At 34.6% G+C, this 19,146-nt stretch overlaps 1 protein-coding gene across 1 annotated transcript in view; it reads right to left on the bottom strand.

Moving 5' to 3' along the window:
* Positions 1-1,934: 1,934 nt before the first annotated feature.
* Positions 1,935-19,146, bottom strand: part of LOC149226940 (uncharacterized) — a 73,751-nt gene continuing 56,539 nt past the window's right edge. The window contains 3 exon segments of the mRNA XM_089380364.1: positions 1,935-4,038; positions 4,129-4,335; positions 4,337-4,939. Of these exon segments, the coding sequence (XP_089236490.1) occupies positions 1,935-4,038; positions 4,129-4,335; positions 4,337-4,939 (2,914 nt within the window).

Below are 19,146 nucleotides of genomic sequence, written 5' to 3'. Positions count from 1 at the left end.
AGAGTTAAGATGGATCTACTCTGGTATAATTTATGTAGTTGACATTTAAATGTTTTATTTATAATTCACATTCTCCATATTAAAATGTTAAAACACGCTCCCTCATATCATATTTTTGTCGTGTGTACATACATTTAATTATTTTTATTATTAACATTTTCGAAAATATTGCATCTCAAATCGATATTAAACATTGAAAGAATTATAAATATCTCTCATACATTGAATTAGAAAACAACAATTAATGGAATAGAATTTTGTCAATCTTTCTCTTTATATATGTTCCATGTTAAAATATTTTACTGAACCTATGTACTAAATATTTTATTTATAATCTACGCTAAACTTTTCTTTGTTATTGATATTTTTAAAATCTTATAAATCAACTCCATATTAGAAATAAAATAAATTACACATCTCCCTAGTAAACAAAAATTAATGGAATAGAATTTTGTCAATCTTTCTCATTATATATGTTCCATGTTAAAATCTTTTACTTAACCTATGTATTAAATATTTTATTTATAATCTACGCTAAACTTTTCTTTGTTATTGATATTTTTAAAATCTTATAAATCAACTCCATATTAGAAATAAAATAAATTACACATCTCCCAAGTTATAAAAGTGAAAATATAAGAGATTTTTTAATTTAAATTACTTTATTTTCCTCTATATAAAGTAGATATAAAATTATCTTACTTGATATAGACATTGATAGTAAAAAAAAATTGTTTTAAATATCACATGTAATATCAATAATACTATTTATTATCATTTCCATATTAAGTAGTGAAGAAATTACATTTCTTCCTCATAGTAAAGGTAAATTAGTTTTTTCACTCATCTCCATATTAAGTAGTGAAGAAATTACATTTCTTCCTTGTACTAAAAGGAAAATTATTAATATTAATGTTTTTTTACTTTTTGTTACTTTACATTTATTAAGTTATATAAAATTAAAGTGCAAATTGATGTATTTTAATTATGGCAAACGTTAAACTTTTTGTCTCACTATTTTAAATTTATTAATTTAAATTATTATTTTACTATTTTTAAAATATAACTTTAACTTACAACATCTATTCCATACTAAGGTTATAAAGGGGCGCAACAATACTAATTTAAAATAAGGTTATAATTTAATTAATTTTAATAAAAAAAATAATCTCAATCATAAAATAAGTGTTTTGATATTTATCATTTATTGATACCTATTAACTAACTACTACCACAATAACTTCTAAATAAACCAATATCTATAAACACCCACATAAAACATCACAAAATTTAAGCCTCACATCTCAAATTAACACAACAAGGCCCTACAAACTACACTCCTTGAAGCGATTAAACTATCTAGGATTATAATTACCTTCTTTTATATTTTATTAAATTATTTTATTTATTAATTAATTAAAAAAATTGGTACCCTACCTTTTTTCCCAAATATATACGATTAAAGCCTGTGAATGAACCAGGTTTAGAAAAGAGCCAAAGAATATTGGAGCCCATCACCAGATTTTAACATTATTGCAACATTGGAATGCTGGATATGCTAAATATTAATCTCACTGCAACTTTGAAACAATCATTCAATTAAAAGAAATCAAACTTATTTCCAATGTACAAACCCTACTTTCGTGGCTAATTCTAACCTGGTCTCCTTGCGTAAAAAAGAAAAGTGGTAACCTGAATGAAGATCATAAACCCTAATTTTGTTGTTAACCCTAACCTGGTTTCCCTAAGCATAGAAAAAATAGAAGAATCGTGCATGGAAGCAATATTCATGCAGTAAAAACATATCCATGCATATTCTTGAGTAATAATGGCGAATTATATGTCAGTGCATGGAAGGAATATCCATGCACTAGAAACTCATCAGATGAAATAGCATGTTTCTCAGTGAAAGACGGAGAAATAGTAAATATGATTCAGTCCGGGTGCAGACATAACGTACCTGGAGCAATATAGCCATATGAGCCAGCAACAGCAGACATTGACAGTGGATTTGGAACATCAATCAGCTTTGCCAGTCCAAAGTCTCCCACATGCGCTTCAAAATCATCATCAAGTAGGATATTGGTGGACTTTATATCTCGATGAACAATTCGTGGTATGCAATCGTGATGTAAATATGAAAGACCTTCTGCTGCTCCTCTGGCAATTTTGTAACGAGTATCCCAATCTAATATCCATGAACTTCCATGAAGCAGCTCGCCCAAGATTCCTTTTGGCATATACTCATACAAAAGAAGCTTTGATTCTTGGTGATAGCAGAAACCATACAGCTTCATGATATTGCGGTGTCTGATTTTACCAAGAGTTGATATCTCAGCGTTGAAGCTGTTTTCTACATGGTTTCCTTGGCTTTGAGAAGCCATCTTCTTGACAGCAATAACTTGTCCAGAATGCATGGTGGCTTTATAAACTGTTCCACATGCTCCTCTTCCAATCACAGCTGTCTCAGAGAAATTATCTGTGGCTTCTATTAGGTCTTGGGAAGTAAAGCCCTCTTTTGGGAAAAAGTAAACAATATATTCTTTTGGAGAAGCAGCCACACGTACTGGCTGCTGCTGGGAAAAACAGTAGATGGCCACCAAAATAATCAATGAAGACCCCCCTACCACTCCAGCAACTATGGCCACAATTTCCCCTGTTGGGGTTTTCGTCTCCGGCCAGGCAGGTGAAAGGGCCGATGGCCATACATTTAAGGGTTGGCATGAATCTGGTATTGGTTCTCCACAGAGCCCTTGATTTTCAATGAAACATCTAACAGGCATGTTGCGAAATATAGTTATATTAGGCAGAGGCCCAGTAAGGTTATTGTATGAAACATTGCACACAATCAAACTGTTGAGATTTCCAAATGAAGCAGGAAGTTGACCAACAAATTGATTGTTATTGAGATATATAGATTCTAACAAACTCAGGTTGCCCAGTTCAGCCGGTATTTTTCCTGAAAGCCTATTCAAGCTCAGATTTAGAGCAATCTGCAAGCCTGTAAGATGACCAAGATGTGGTGGGATAGGTCCTCAAAACTTATTCCCACCCAGTTGCAGTTCTGTCAAATGGGAAAGCCCTCCAAGAATAACAGGTATCCGCCCTGACAGTTTGTTATCAGAAAGCTTCAGTAATTCCAAAGCAAGAAGATTGCCCATCTCTTCTGGGAGACTGCCACTAAAAGAATTTCTGCTCATGTCAAGTCGTTGAAGTCTTACGCATTCGCCAAGCTGCAGAGGAATGCTTCCTGTAAGTTTATTTGATGAGATATTAAAAGTCACTAGTTGCGAAAGATTCCCAAGCTCGGGCGGGAGGTGACCCACCAAATAGTTATTGGACAAGTGAAGCCTCTCCAGGCTTTTGCAGTTCCCTAGCCCTGGTGGAATCAATCCGCTGAACTGGTTTTGATATAATTCAACAGTAGTCAAATTTACAAATCGGCAAAGCTCTACGGGTAGGCTACCAGTCAGTTTGTTCTCTCCCAGACGCAGCTGCATTAGGGATTTGCAGGTCTTCACACCATAAGGAATATTCCCCACCAGCTGATTGGACCAAAGGTTTAACAGTTGCAATTTTCCAAGCTTGCAAACATGACTTGGTATACTCCCACTGAGAAGATTTTCCGACAGATCAAGCACTGTTAGTCTACTGTAAATTCCGATCTCTGGAGGAATTATACCATTCAGGGAATTATCAAAAAGTTGTAGTTGTTGCAAAGAAGTCAAATATTGGAATTCAGTTGGGATACTGCCATTAAGTTGATTGATGGATAGATCCAATCTCTCTAAATGTCTTAACTGCCCCAGTTCTCGAGGAATATTTCCCTTAAGTTGGTTCTGAAAAAGTTGAAGCAGCCGCAAACCTTTTATGCGACTAAGCTCTGAAGGAATGTTCCCTGTTAACATGTTTTCAGAGAGATCAACCTCAATTGCAGAAGCACAGTTTGCTAGCTGCCATGGGATTGTTCCATTCAAATTATTCCTATACAGATATAGTCTCTTTAGATTTTGCAAGTTTCCAAGCTCCACTGGAATCCTTCCAACCAAATTGATTTCATACAAAGCAATCATCTCTAACTTGTTGCAATTTCCGTATAGTCTCTTTAGATTTTGCAAGTTTCCAAGCTCCACTGGAATCCTTCCAACCAAATTGATTTCATACAAAGCAATCATCTCTAACTTGTTGCAATTTCCGAGCTCATTAGGAATTGAACCCGAGAATCCGTTCACCCACAATCTCAATGTCGTTAAGTTACGAAGCTTTCCTAACTCCTTCGGAATTTCACCTTGAAAATTATTGTGAGTCAATCCAAGAACCTGCAACCTATCACACTCCCATTTCTGGGGGAATTGGACCTGACAGCATATTCTGCCCGGCTCGGAAGACTTTCAAGTTCTTGAGATTCTTAAACGATGTAGGCAATGAACCAGTAAGATTATTGGTATAGATAAGAAGCTCCACAAGAGATGAAAGGTTACCAAGCTCTTGCGGCAGATTTCCACCAATGTCATTCTCAAACAAATAAAGTTTTGTCAAGGACGATAACTTGCCTAACTGCGGAGGGATGTTACCTTGCAAGCTATTCGTACTCACATCCAGAATCTCCAGCTGCGAGCAGTCCCCAAACTCTGGCAGCATCTCACCCGACAGCTCGTTCTTTGAAACCTTAAAAACTCTGAGAGAAGTCAAATTTGCAATGTTGGGGAACAATCTCCCTCTTAAATTCATACCACTGAGATTGAGGGACCATACTCTAGGATTACCAGTGCTGTTTATACACTTTACACCCTCCCAATTACAAGGATTCTCATCCGTGGACACCCAACTTTTCAATTTACCGAAGCGGTCATTCAGGTCTCTTTTAAACTCAAGAAGACAATGCCCTTCTTCATTAAGCCCATCAAGGTGAACCACCAAAAGGGCAACCACAATTGCCCTGGGAATTTTTGTTGGAATTTAATTCCAACTACAACAATGAACAGCTGGACAAGAATCTGATCTGGAGTAAATACTCCATCCATGCTCATCGGTGCATCAAAGTCAAGCTCGATATTTTTGCACATTAATATGCATTAAAGTTTCAATTGAATTCTCCTCTAGACAGCCGACTTGTTTTTTGATAAAAGAATTACAGCCTTACTGCATTAAATACAGAGATAAACATTAGAAGATATTTTGTAATATTTTATTGTTTTAATCAGATATGTTTTAGCATATAAATATCACACAGCAGTTCTGTTTTAAGGTTAGCAGCTGAAGAATCACAGAGAGCAAGGAGAGCACGCAGCAGCGTGAGGAAGAAGAATAATTTCAGAACAATGAAATGCACAGCAGCGCACAGCAAGAGTAGATGCAAGAGCGCAACAGACATCAGAAATTTGAATGTAATTCGTTTTTTATGTTTATCTTTGTGGCGCAGAAGCGTTCCTTGATGAATCTGTTTTGTAATAGAAGTTGTGAAATTTCCTGAGTATGAGGAAGACAAATCTATAACAATTAGTTTATTTTTAATAAACGCAAGTTAATTTTTCCTGTTGTTGTTACACCGTAACTCAAAAAATACTTGACGTAAAAAATTTACGTTGCTGCAACACCACGAACAGCGTTGGTGCAACACAAGTTACAACAACTGAAAAAAAAAACTGTGTTGCTGAAACACCGTTTCCAGCAAGCGATTTTTTGTTTTTCTGTGCAAAAAGAGAGTGCAAAAATAGAGCAATTTTTGTCTGTGTGTTATGGAATTTATCAGAAAATTTCAACATGGTATCAGAGCTAGTCTAGGCACTCAGTGAGTCAAAAACAGAGATTTTTTTTCACTGTAGGAGCTGTAAGAAGTTTGTTGAGCAGAATTTTTTCCAGCAGAGAAAGTTTTTGCTTGTTTTCAAAATACAGTCAGTATCTTTTCTTTACCAATACAGGTTAAGATGGCAGATGCTGGAACATGTTTGACAAATTCCCAACTACCACAGTTTAATGGGAAAAATCACAGTTATTGGTCCATAACAATGAAAGAATTGTTTGCTTCTCAAGGAATATGAGAGCTGGTTGAAAATGGCTATGCTGAACTTGCAGATGCAACAGCACTCGCTGCTTTGATAGTAGCAGAAAGAGACCAGTTGAAGGGTGACAGAAAGAAGGATGCCAAAGCCCTCTTTTTCCTTTTCCAATCAGTACATGAAAGTGTTTTTCCGCGGATTGCAGCAGCAACAAAATCTAAGGAGGCATGGGATATTCTCAAAACTGCCTATCAAGGCATGGAGAAGGTGAAGACTGCAAAGTTGCAGATGCTGAGGAGAGACTTTGAAAATCTCAGCATGAAGGAATCTGATACAATAGATTCATTCTTCACTCAGGTTATTGGCTTGATAACCCAGATAGGATCTCATGGTGAGATTCTTGAAGATAAAAGGATTGTAGAGAAAATCTTGAGATGTTTACCCTCAAGGTTTGAATCTATTGTGGTGGAAATAGAAGAAACAAAAGATCTCTCACAGTTCACGGTAGATGAGCTGAGTGCTTCTCTGTTGTCTCATGAACACAGACTGAGTAGAGGAACATATTCCTCTTTTGAGCAAGCATTCAAGACTCAGATGTCTTTTGGCCAAAGAAGAGGCTGAGGCAGAGCAAATAACAGAGGTCGTGGAAGAAGCTAAAACAGAGGCAGAAATTATCCTGCTAGCACAAGCGGAAGGAGCTACAATCAGAACCAAGGTGAAGGTTCAAGCAAACAGCAAGCTCATGGACAAAGGTATGACAAATCCCAAGTCGAATGTCATTATTGTAAAAAAATTGGGCACTACACCAATGAATGTAAGAAAAAACAAAATGACATGAATAATAGGCAGAATGCTAATTTTGCAAATGAAGAAGATAAGAACCCAAAGAACGTGTTGTTAACATGTAACATAGCAGAAGATTTTTGGTTCTTAGACTCAGGTTGTAGTAATCACATGACTGGAAATATTGCAATGTTTTCTAATCTGGATGAAAATGTGAAATCTGATGTAACAATAGGGACTGATGATAAGATATCTGTCAAGGGTAAGGGCAGAGTCAGTATTCGAGCAAAAAATGGAGAACAGATGATTGTGCTAGAGGTATACTATGTACCTGGTATGAAATGTAATCTTTTGAGCATTGGACAGCTCATAAACAAAGGTTACAACGTGTTCTTCAAAGATAATTTGTGTACTATCAGAGACATACCTCCAAGTAAGAAGATGATTGCACAAGTGCAGATGACCAGCAATAGAATGTTTCCTCTCAAACTCAGGGCAGATTTGAAGGAAGGCAGAACTATTGCGGCTGTAACACAAGAAGTCTTTCAGGAACAAGTGAAAGATGTGAATTGGTTGTGGCATTTGAGATTTGGATATCTCAATTTCGGAGGCCTGAATCTGTTGCATAGAAAGGGAATGGTAAAGGGATTGCCGTTGATTGAGAAACCGGACAGCCTTTGTGAAGGCTGCATCTTGGGCAAGAAACACAAAGAAAGCTTTCCAAAAGGAAAGAGTATAAGGGCAAAAGCACCCTTGGAAATTGTTCACTCTGATGTGTGTGGACCGATGCAAATACCATCATTTGCTGGAAATAGATATGTTTTAACTTTTATTGATGATTACACCAGAAAGACATGGGTGTATATGCTGAAACAGAAGAGTGAAGTGTTTGAGAAATTCCGCCACTTCAAAACTCTTGTTGAAAAGCAGTGTGGGCATTATATCAAAATGCTCAGAACATATAGAGGAGAGTAAATCTCCCAAGAATTTCTGCATTTTTGCAGAGAGAATGGCATACAAAAGCAGTTTACCGCAAGGTATACACCTCAACAAAACGATGTTGTTGAAAGAAAGAATAGGACCATTCTTGACATGGTCAGAAGTATGCTGAAGGCAAAAAAATTGCCATATGAGTATTGTGCAGAAGTTGTTACTTGCGTAGTTTACATCTTGAATAGATGCCCAACTAAAACTGTCATGAACAGAATACGAGAAGAGGCATGGAGTGGTCAAAAGCAAACTGTCACTCACATGAGAGTATTCGGTTTTTTTGCATATGCACATGTACCGGATCAGCTAAGGCAAAAGCTTGATAGCAAGGGGGAGAAGTGTGTCTTTGTTGGCTATTGTGATGAGTCAAAAGCATACAAACTCTATAATCCATCCACCAAGAAATTGATAGTAAGCAGAGATGTGCAGTTCATTGAAGATGAAGCTTGGGATGGAAGCTTGGAAAAAACAATGAATGTGAAGACAATTGTGTCTCATGAAGAAGAAGAGGAAGGGACAGTAGCAAATAATCCTTCCTTGGTGGCTCCTCCTACACCACAGCAAGTTCAACAAACCACACCACAAGCTGGAATTCGAACAGCCTTGAGAAGTCAAGGAAGAACAGTTGCTGTTACACCACAAACAACTGTTGCTGAAACACCACAGGGATCAGATATACCCTCAAGTTCGGATGGAACTCCAAGTACACCAAGAAGACCAAGATTCAGAAATCTGAATGAGATTTATGAACAAGGAGAGGTAAGTAACAATACCGGTCTGAATTCATTATTCGCTTTGTATTGTCATATTGATGACCCAATCCATTTTGAAGATGCTGTAAATGAAGATAAATGGATTGAAGCAATGAATGAAGAAATTGGTGCAATTGAGAAGAGTAAAACATGGGAGTTAGTGGACCTCCATGAAGGCAAGGATGCCATTGGAGTTAAGTGGGTCTATAAGACCAAAAGCAATGCTGAAGGTAAGATTGACAGGCACAAAGCAAGGCTTGTTGTGAAAGGTTACAAGTAGCAGCAAGGCAAAGACTATGATGAAACCTTTGCACCAGTAGCAAGGATGGAAACAGTGAGAACAGTGTTGTCTATTGCAGCACAACACAAATGGAAGATTTATCAGATGGATGTTAAATCTGCATTACTGAATGGAGTGTTAAAAGAAAAGGTTTATGTTGATCAACCTTCCGGCTATGAAGTTGAAGGCCAAGAGCATAAATTTTGTAAACTGAAGAAGGCTCTTTATGGGATGAAGCAAGCTCCAAGAGCATGGTACAGCAGAATTGATGCTTATCTGATTGAGAATGGGTTTGATAAGTGTGATGGTGAACCCACACTCTACATAAAACAAAATGACGGTAAGATTATTATTGTTGTTTTATATGTAGATGATCTGATTTTTACTAGCAATGATGCTTCTCTCATTGCTGATTTTAAAGCAGTCATGAAAAGTGAATTTGAAATGACTGACTTGGGCTTCTTAAGATATTTTCTTGGAATTGAAGTAGACCAAAGTGAAAATGGTGTTTTCATTTCTCAAGATAAATATGTAGAAGCAGTGTTGAAGAGATTTAACATGCAGAACAACAAGGCTGCTGTGAATCCAACAGTAGTGGGTTGAATTTGACCAAAGAAGACAACAGCAAATATTTTGATCCAAAACTGTACAAGAGCATAGTTGGTAGCCTTATGTACTTGACTGCAACTAGGCCGGACATTATGCACGCTGTGAATTTAATTTCCAGATTTATGGAAAGACCGAAAGAGACTCATTGGCAGGCAGCCAAGAGGATTCTAAGGTATGTGAATGGAATGAAGGGGTTTGATATTTTATACTCCTCTTCTGAAATTTTCATGTTGACAGGTTACACTGATAGTGATTGGGCTGGAAGTGTTGATAATAGGAAAAGCACATCCGGATATGTGTTTCATATGGGATCGGGAGCCATCTCATGGGCTTCCAAAAAGCAACCAATTGTGGCTTTGTCAACAGCAGAGGCAGAGTATGTGGCAGCAACAACAGCAACATGCCAAGCAGTATGGCTGAGAAGAGTTCTCAAAGATTTGTGTCATGAACAAGAAAATGGCACAACCATTTACTGTGACAATAGCTCTGCAATAGCATTGTCTAAAAACTCGTTTTTTCATAAAAGAACAAAGCACATAGACACCAAATTTCACTTCATACGTGAATTGGTTAACAATGGTGAGATTGTTTTGCAGCACTACAAAATAGAGGATCAGTTAGCTGACATCTTGACAAAACCATTAGAAAAGAAAGGTTTTGATCATTTCAGAAAATGTCTGGGTATGCAGTAGTTGAAATTAAGGGGGAGTGTTGGAATTTAATTCCAACTACAGCAATGAATAGCTGGACAAGAATCTGATCTGCAGTAAATACTCCAGGCTGATCGGTGCATCAAAGTCAAGCTCGATATTTTTGCACATTAATATGCATTAAAGTTTCAATTGAATTCCCCTGCAGACAACCGACTTGTTTTTTGATAAAAGCATTACCGCCTTGCTGCATTAAATACAGAGATAAACATTAGAAGATATTTTGTAATATTTTATTGTTTTAATCAGATATGTTTTAGCATATAAATATCACACAGCAGTTCTGTTTTAAGGTTAGCAGCTGAAGAATCACACAGAGCAGAGGAGAGCACGCAGCAGCGTGAGGAAGAAGAATAATTTCAGAACAGTGAAATGCACAGCAGCGCACAACAGGAGTAGATGCAACAGCGCAACAGACAGCAGAAATTTGAATGTAATTCGTTTTTGATGTTTATCTGTGTGGAACATAAGCGTTCCTTGATGAATCTGTTTTGTAATAGAAGTTGTGAAATTTCCTCAGTATGAGGAAGACAAATCTATAACAATTAGTTTATTTTTAATAAACGCAAGTTAATTTTTCCTGTTGTTGTTACACCGTAACTCAAAAAATACTTGACGTAAAAAATTTACGTTGCTGCAACACCACGAACAGCGTTGCTGCAACATAAGGTACAGCAACTGAAAATAAACTGTGTTGCTGAAACACCGTTTCGAGCAAGCGATTTTCTGTTTTTCTGTGCAAAAACAGAGTGCAAAAACAGAGCAATTTTTGTCTGTGTGTTATGGAATTTATCAGAAAATTCCAACAATTTTCAGGTACCCTCATGTTGTTGGGCGTCTGCTTATCTTGACACAAAGGACTTGTGGTGTCTGTTATGAATAGGGGGCGTTCAACTATTCAAATACAATCCTAGAATTGCAGTGCAGTTGGAAAAAACAAAAGGGAAAACCAACAAAATCAATTCTCTCCTGCAAAGCTAGTGGCAATGAAATTGTCTTAATAAACAATACTAATGTGAATGCCAATGCAATTGAGTCAATGGTTTGTGGATTGAATACCAGATAGTGCACATCTTGACATTCCAGCCTTCAATCATTCGGTCCAACTGCATCTATTATCAGCCAGTAGGACAAAGAACCGGAAATTTCGTGTAAAGAAAGGAAAAGGAAAATGAGGGAGTCCACTGTAATCCACACATAAACGTCATAATTAGGTTGACTATCACAAGCCCTTGTGCTTCTGGATCCATTTTCTGGATCCATTTTCTCGCTCACAGTTAGTCGCCACGCTTACTGCAACCCTTTTTCTTTTTCTCTTCTTTGACTTGGAAAGGAAAGAAGGAAAATTGTGAAGAACAGTTATAGTGAAAATAAGAGAGACTCAAATTCAATAGAAATTGCAAATTTAAATTGTAATGAAATCTTTTATTAAACCCGAATAATTGAAATTTTCGATTTTGGGATATAACAATATGAAATTCTCGAAAAAACCCAAATGATGATGTCAAAAAATGAGATGACATGAATGCCCCCTGTACTATACCCTCGTTTATCCTTGGATTCTCTGGTCGCGTCGCTGTGCTGATTCAATGCATTGGGAGCTTTTTTTTGGTTGGTTAAATCAATTCTTGCTTTCTTTTTTTTGGGTTCATGTCAAAAATCTCAGTCTCTGTAATAATTTTAACAATAGTGTACAAAGAAGTGTTTTTTAGTTTAGTATGCAAGTTTTTAGTTTATGTTATAATTTTAACAATAATTGTATAGAGAAGTGTTTTCTAGTTCAGTATGTAAGAGATGTAATGTTTTTTCCTGTAAATATTTTGACTTGATTTATGAGAATCCATGGTATTTTTCTGACTCAATATGTAAGAGATGTTGTAATGTCTTGTTATGCTTTCCATTTATAAATAATGAAAGTACATATTTCAGAGAACATAATCGAGGGAAGACTTTATCCATGTATTAGATTAACTTATTGTCACATGTGCAAAAAGCAAATATTGTAACCTCCATGGCAGACTCAAAAAATAACATACTTTAAAGTGAGGGGAGAGCAGTACCTTGTAGACTAGGAGAACAAAAACATTAGGACAAAACATATGACTTGCTCTATGAGAACCCATAGTATTCATGTGGAATATAACCTAATTTAAGGGGAGAATTAAATCTCTTGAGATAGAAATATCTTAATATGCAAAGAGATCTCTCTTAACACTTGGATATTTGATCCCTCTTGACACTTTGTAGATCCTAATTAAAATGGATCTAGACTAGTCTATTGTTTATTTAAATATAATCTTATTAGAAAAGAGAGCTTCAAAATTTTAGATTTTTTTATTATTATAAGTATTACATAATTTTTTTTACTACAAATATTATGTATATATTCAACATTTAGTAAGACATTTTTTGGTGTTACAATTGAATGAAAAAATATGATTAAATTTATTAAATAACTTGTATTTTAGAAATCAAAATTTATAATTATTTATGTTATTAAAATTTTTTTAATCATACAGATAATTTCCAATTCTCAAATTTGAATTCTTACCGACCCCTTGCTATAATTATCTTTTTAACTTACATCAATATCCTATATTCACTAATCATTTAATTTATATAGTTAAATTAATTTAATTCTATTACAACTTTAAATCAAATTATCATCATCATTATATAAAATATTATTTTACTATTTTAACCAATAAAGTTACAACAATATTTTCATCATGAGTTGCCTCACTAAAATGACACATCATTAGAAAAATAAGTAACTATATTACAACTTTAAATTAAATTATCATCATCATTATATAAAATATTATTTTATTATTTTAACCATTAAAGTTACAATAGTGCTTTCATTATGAGTTTCCTCACTAAAATGACACATCATTAAAAATAAGTAAATTTAGCAGAAAATATACTAGCATTTGCACCAAAAGGTGCAAAGGAGTGGGATGAATGTGGAAGGAAATAATTAAGTAAAAAGTATGGACAATGAAATGCAATCAAAATTTGAGTTTCTATATATCTTCTAAAGAATGTAGTAGGAGGTTAAATTTAAGAATTACATTAACATAAACCTCCTATAACAATGACAATCCTTGCAGGCACAACTTACATAACAAAGGAGTTCAATTTCTTTAGTTATTTCAAAATGGCATGAAATATTTTCTAAACATATATCAAAGTGCTTAAGGGTTGGGCATATGCATCCAATGTCGTTGAAAGTGGTTGGTTTAATAGAAACGGTGAAAATGAAGTGGCAACATTTGATCTTAGTGGAGATATCTATGAAGGATTGTGGCTCGCTTGAAAGGAGGCAAGGGTCCTTTGCTATTACACCCAAGAGTTTAGTTGCAACATCATTGAAAGAAACAACATTTTCCACATGGCCAATGTGGTCATGCAAGTCAAGATGGAATACATAGTGGTAGTCACATTCAAGGAAGGAACTGTTGCATTTCATGTAATGCCACATGTTGTTGGATTGTTGGACAACCTTTTTCATGCATTTCATCCCATCAATGATAAGGGGGCATGTAAAGAAGTAAAAATATTCCATGTTAATTGTTGTAGCAATAGCACATATGACAGTCCATAGAGCTTTCTCAAAGAGGGACATTGAAACAAGTTGATCAATTATTATTTTTTAAGGGCCTATTAGAGACACTTGTGTATTTTGGACTCAATGAAGGTGAGGATGACCTCAATGCGGCGTTTCCTAAAACCGTTGTTGGAGCTGGTGTGTTTCAACAATATTCGGGTTTATAAGAAGGCAAGTGGTGGGGATAGTTCCAATAGTCCTTCCATTGAACTGAACAACACAACCCCCTTTGATTTCAGGGACAAAAGTGGTTCTTAAGGTGTGAAGGTAAAAATGTTTGCCCCTATTGCACACCCCATAAGGTGACATCGATGTTGTAGCCTAACATGTCACGCAAGGCCAAATTTTTATTAGGATTTCCCAAGCCATTAACTAACGTAAGATGGATGTAGGAGAAGTTGAACTAATGGCACCAAGAACAGCAACATTTGAGTTGATAATTGTAATGTTGATTGAACATTTTGGGGTGAAATGAAAGAAATGGGAAGGAATTTATTGATCATCATGTATGCACTAAGACACCGTTGATGTGAAGAAAATAATGATTTCAAATGAGCTATTCAGATGGCTGTAGTTGGGATTATGATTATGAAGAGAAACTATCTACTTCGGTGGTTGCTTACTCGCTCATGAAACTTTTGCATTGCAACATTTGGTTATGACCCGAGTGAGATGACTAATGGAAAATTGTGCAAGTAAATAGCTAAATGACCACAAAATTTATACAATTCCTTATTTAATTATGTTGTTATTGAAAAAATTGTTGGTTTATTACGTTGACATGTTGGTGTGAAGATGAAATGAATCAGTTTTCACACCTTTGGTTTGACGCGTTGGGTCATTGCAATGCAGAGGACAACTTCAAAGAGCTAGACCAAAATGTTGCAACTTAAATGTTCCATAGAAATGTTGGCAACCATTGGGGAAAAGGAGGAACCCTTAGTTGTACCTTCAATTTCTTCATAACAAGATCCTTTAAAGGTAAGAAAAGTGGAGATAAGACAAATTTTAATGAGGTTAATTGTTTCAAGATCGATGAGTTTGAAGACAAGATTTAGAGCTTCTATAATGGGAATTTTGGTCAACAAATAAGTTATCTCAAAACTTTGCCATGATGTGATGCTCATCAAAATTTAAGTGATTTTTTTAAATAATGTATTAAAAACATCAAATAAATAGAAGAGTTTTTTTTATCCACAATGATAGATAAAGTGTCCATTCAAAAATATTAAACATGTCAAAAACTCCTACCATCTATTTTAAAAAATTATTAAAAAAATACAATATTAATATTAATAAATAAATAAATATATTGTTTGCATTAACAAACTTAAGATACTATATAATCAATATATTAAAGAATTACTAATTTCTTTCACATATATAATAAACCTACTATATAAAATAACCTTACTCTCTCAAATTATAACATTACTCTCTCAGATTATTTGTATTTATAACATTACTCTCTCAGATTATTTGTATTTATTGTTATTATATATATGTCTCTACCAAAAGTTTTACTTCCACAACTCAATTTAAAAACATTTCATATTATCACTATTTTTCCATCTTTCCATCTTTTATTATGTGATAAAATATCGTTCTCCCATGGGAACTAATGAATGCATTGATAAATGACCTTTTTATTAAAAAAGTGTACCCATGTACACACCATTATATTCAAAGTCCCAAAATGCAACCCATCCTCATGGTTCTATCCAAGCTCCCCCTCATTTCTATCCAAGTTCCCCCTCATTTGAAGTCACCCACTTGGTAATTAATACTCTGGTGTTATTTGATGTATTGCACTTTGTTTTCGAGAAATTCCACATATTAATTAATGCTCTAGTGTTATTTGGTGTATTACATTGTTTCAAGATTTTTCAAGACACTGAATATATTAAAAAAAAGTATTTTAAATAATAATTATTTATCAAATTGAAAAAAACCAATCTAAATATAAAAGAATTAGATTAAATTTAAAAAGAATAATATGAATTCATAAAAATTAAAATTCTAAAAATTAAATTAATCTTTAAAACCAAAGCTAATATTGCCTAAATTTTATTGTAACTCAGACCAGAAATGCAATATGATAAGAAAAATTAATAAATTTCAAAGTTATGAATATATAAAAAATTGGCATACTAACTCAGACCAAAAATGCAATATCACAAGAGATTAATAAATTTCAAAGTTATGTAAAAAATTGGCATACTTCTTTGTATTTATTAAAATAAGGAAGGAGGCTAAGTAAATGAGAAGAAAATTACTAACTTTTGAAAATTACATTAATCCTGAAAGCCAGCTTTAGCCTAAATTTTATTGTAATTCACACCAGAGATGCAATATCACAAGAGAGATTAATAAATTTCAAAGTTATCAATGTACAAAAAATTGACATATTGTTTTGTAATTACTAAAATGAGGAAGAAGGAGGCAAAGTAAATGAGAAGAAAATTACAATTTTTTATTATTTATAAACAGATTAGTAGTACCGATAAAATCGAACATATTTTTATTCTTTTGAAGTTTGGCAAGATTATATCTTTATCATTTTTTTTGTATGTTTGGCAAGACTACATTTTCATCATGTCTAATATATCCCCCTGGCAGGGGATTGAACTTGGGACTTCACATAGAATTGAACTTGGGACTTCACATCAAGGAATGTCTTAACATAACTGCCTATCACCAGACATGGTAAACAAAATCAAACATACTTGATTTCTAATAATCAACATCAATATTTTCCAATGAAAAGTTTTTGCATGGAACTAGGACTACTAGGTGCATGTACAACTTGTCTATATATTATTCTAAGGCATCACTGGATGCAAAAATAGTAGAGAACAAAATATAAATCCTAAAAGAAGCTAGATTCGAAACTAAGTGAAAACGTTGGCAGCAAGGCACAAATCAACTTTATTCACACCATGAAAGATTCAGCTAAACTATTACTGAGAGATTCAGCTGAACTATTACTGATTAGACCTAAAAGAAAAAGAAGAATATGAAAGTGTGCCATGGCACAAACTATTGTGGATCAATTCTGCTTTGGGTCCCTCCCCAGCGTCTACAAGAGCAACATGCAATGGTTAAAAATGATCTAGATTGAGGGACCCTACTCTAGGGTCACCAGTGCTCTTTATGCACTGGGATTCTCATCGGTTGACACCCAACTTTTCAATTTACCAAAGAGGTCATTCAGGTTTCTTTTAAACTCAAGTAGACAATGCCTTTCTTCATTAAGCCCATCAAGGTGAACCACCAAAAGGGCAACCACAATTGCCCTCAATACACTACTCTGGGAATTTTCAGGTACCCCTTCATGTTGTTGGGCGTCTGCTTATCTTGGCACAATGGACTTGTGGTGTCTGTTATGAATACGGGGGTTTAACAATTCAAATACAATCCTAGAATTGCAGTGAAGTTGGAAAAAAACAAAAGGGAAAACCAACAAAATCAATCCTCTCCTGCAAAGCTAATGGCAATGAAATTGTCTTAAAAAACAATACTAATGTGAATGCCAATGCAATTGAGTCAATGGTTTGTGGATTGAATACCAGATAGTGCAATCATTCCAGCCTTCCATCATTGGGTCTCCTCTTTCCTAGAATTCCAATTTCCAACTGCATCTTTTATCAGCCATTAGGGCAAAGAACCGGAACTTTCGTGTAAAGAAACAAAAAGGAAAATGAGGGAGTCCACTGTAATCCACACATAAACGTCATAATTAGGTTGACTATCCATTTTCTGTATCCATTTTATCGCTCGACAGGACTTCAATGCAGCGTTCTAGACATCTAGACATTCCATCCTTCAATGGGTTGACATTCCACATCTAGACATTCCAGCCTTCAATGATTGGGTCTCCTATTTCCTCAAATTCCAATTTCCAACTGCATCTGTTATCAGCCATTAGGGCAAAGAACAAGAACTTTCGTATAAAGAAACGAAAAGGAAATGGGGCAATCCACTGCATTGCACACACAAACGTCATAATTAGGTTGACTATCACAAGCCCTAGTGCTTCTGGATCCATTTTATTGCTCGACAGGACTTCAATGCAGCGTTTTGGACAATCAGTTGGTCGCCACGCTTACTGCAACCCTTTTTCATCCTTCTCCTCTTTGACTTGGAAAGTAAAGAAGGATAGTCTTAAAGGTGGTCGTCAGAAATAAGAACATGAATGCCCCTGTACTGCACCCTCTATCCTTGGATTCTCTGGTCCCTTCGCTGTCCATTAAACGCATTGGGAGCTTTCTTTCTCCTTGTAATAGTCTACCACAATAATCTATTGTTTATTTGAATGTGAATGCATCCAAAATCTCAGTCAACGACAATAATCCATTGTTTATTTGAAAATGATTGCATCCAAAATCTCATATATTGTTTATTTGAAAATGATTACATCCAAAATCTCAGTCTACCACGATAATCTATTGTTTATTTAAATATGATCTTATTAGAAAAATTGATTAGACTCTTTTTTTTTTTTAATTTTTTTAATACAAACAGCATTGGTTTTATTCCAGATTTAAAAAATATTCTTTGGTGTGACAATATAATCAAACGTTGATTAAAATTTATTAAATCGCTCCTATTTTATAAATAGATATTTATAATTTTTAGGTTATTAAAAAGTTTTAAATTTTAAATCGGTAGATGACTTTCTCAAATTAAATTTTTATAAAAAAAAATTATAATTATTTCATAAGGTGTTTTCTTTAAAAAGACTTTCCTGAATGTCACCTTGGATCACTATGCATTTTCAGATTTAATATTAAATGATTGAACAAAAATCAGTTATCAAATTAATAATCAGTTATAATATTTTTAAATTAACAATCGATTAATAGTTAATAATAATTAACCAAAAAATAAAAATTTAATTCATAAGAAACTCGTTTTAACAGTTTGCCTTAACTGTCTTCGTATTCAAAGATGGAAATAGCAGAAACTCTCTTTCTTGATAATGCAGAAGTTGGTTTAAAGAGCATTTAATGAAGGATCAGAGAGTTTAAATGGCTTCATAGCTTCATACGCTTCTTATTATACACTTCGCTAAAGTTAGGGAACTTCTGATACATTGTTATAAGTGTGGTTAGATTTATATAAAGTAATTTGTCTGTATTTTAGATCTCCATTCATTTATTGATTGCTCAGCAAGTAAGTTTGCATCAGTACCTTACCTATGTTGCCTGCGGTGATGCCTCTCTTTCTAACTTTGCCTTTCGTAAGCCATCCTTTGGGCAACCAATCTGGGGATTCAACGTACATATCAGGTTCCCTTCGTCCATATTACGCGCGTGTACAAGCCCCACAATTTCCTACCTGCTTTTCGGAGCACTGGTTTTCAGATTTTAAGCTGTGTGTATCATGGTGAACTGTCGGGTATTATTTTTCA

Source organism: Pinus tabuliformis, chromosome J, assembly GCF_031772625.1.
Source record: "Pinus tabuliformis cultivar Carrire ecotype Pingquan chromosome J, CPIR1, whole genome shotgun sequence".
NCBI lineage: Eukaryota > Viridiplantae > Streptophyta > Pinopsida > Pinales > Pinaceae > Pinus > Pinus tabuliformis.
The sequence above is the reverse complement of the archived record's forward strand: the minus strand, read 5'-3'. Positions and strand labels throughout refer to the sequence as shown.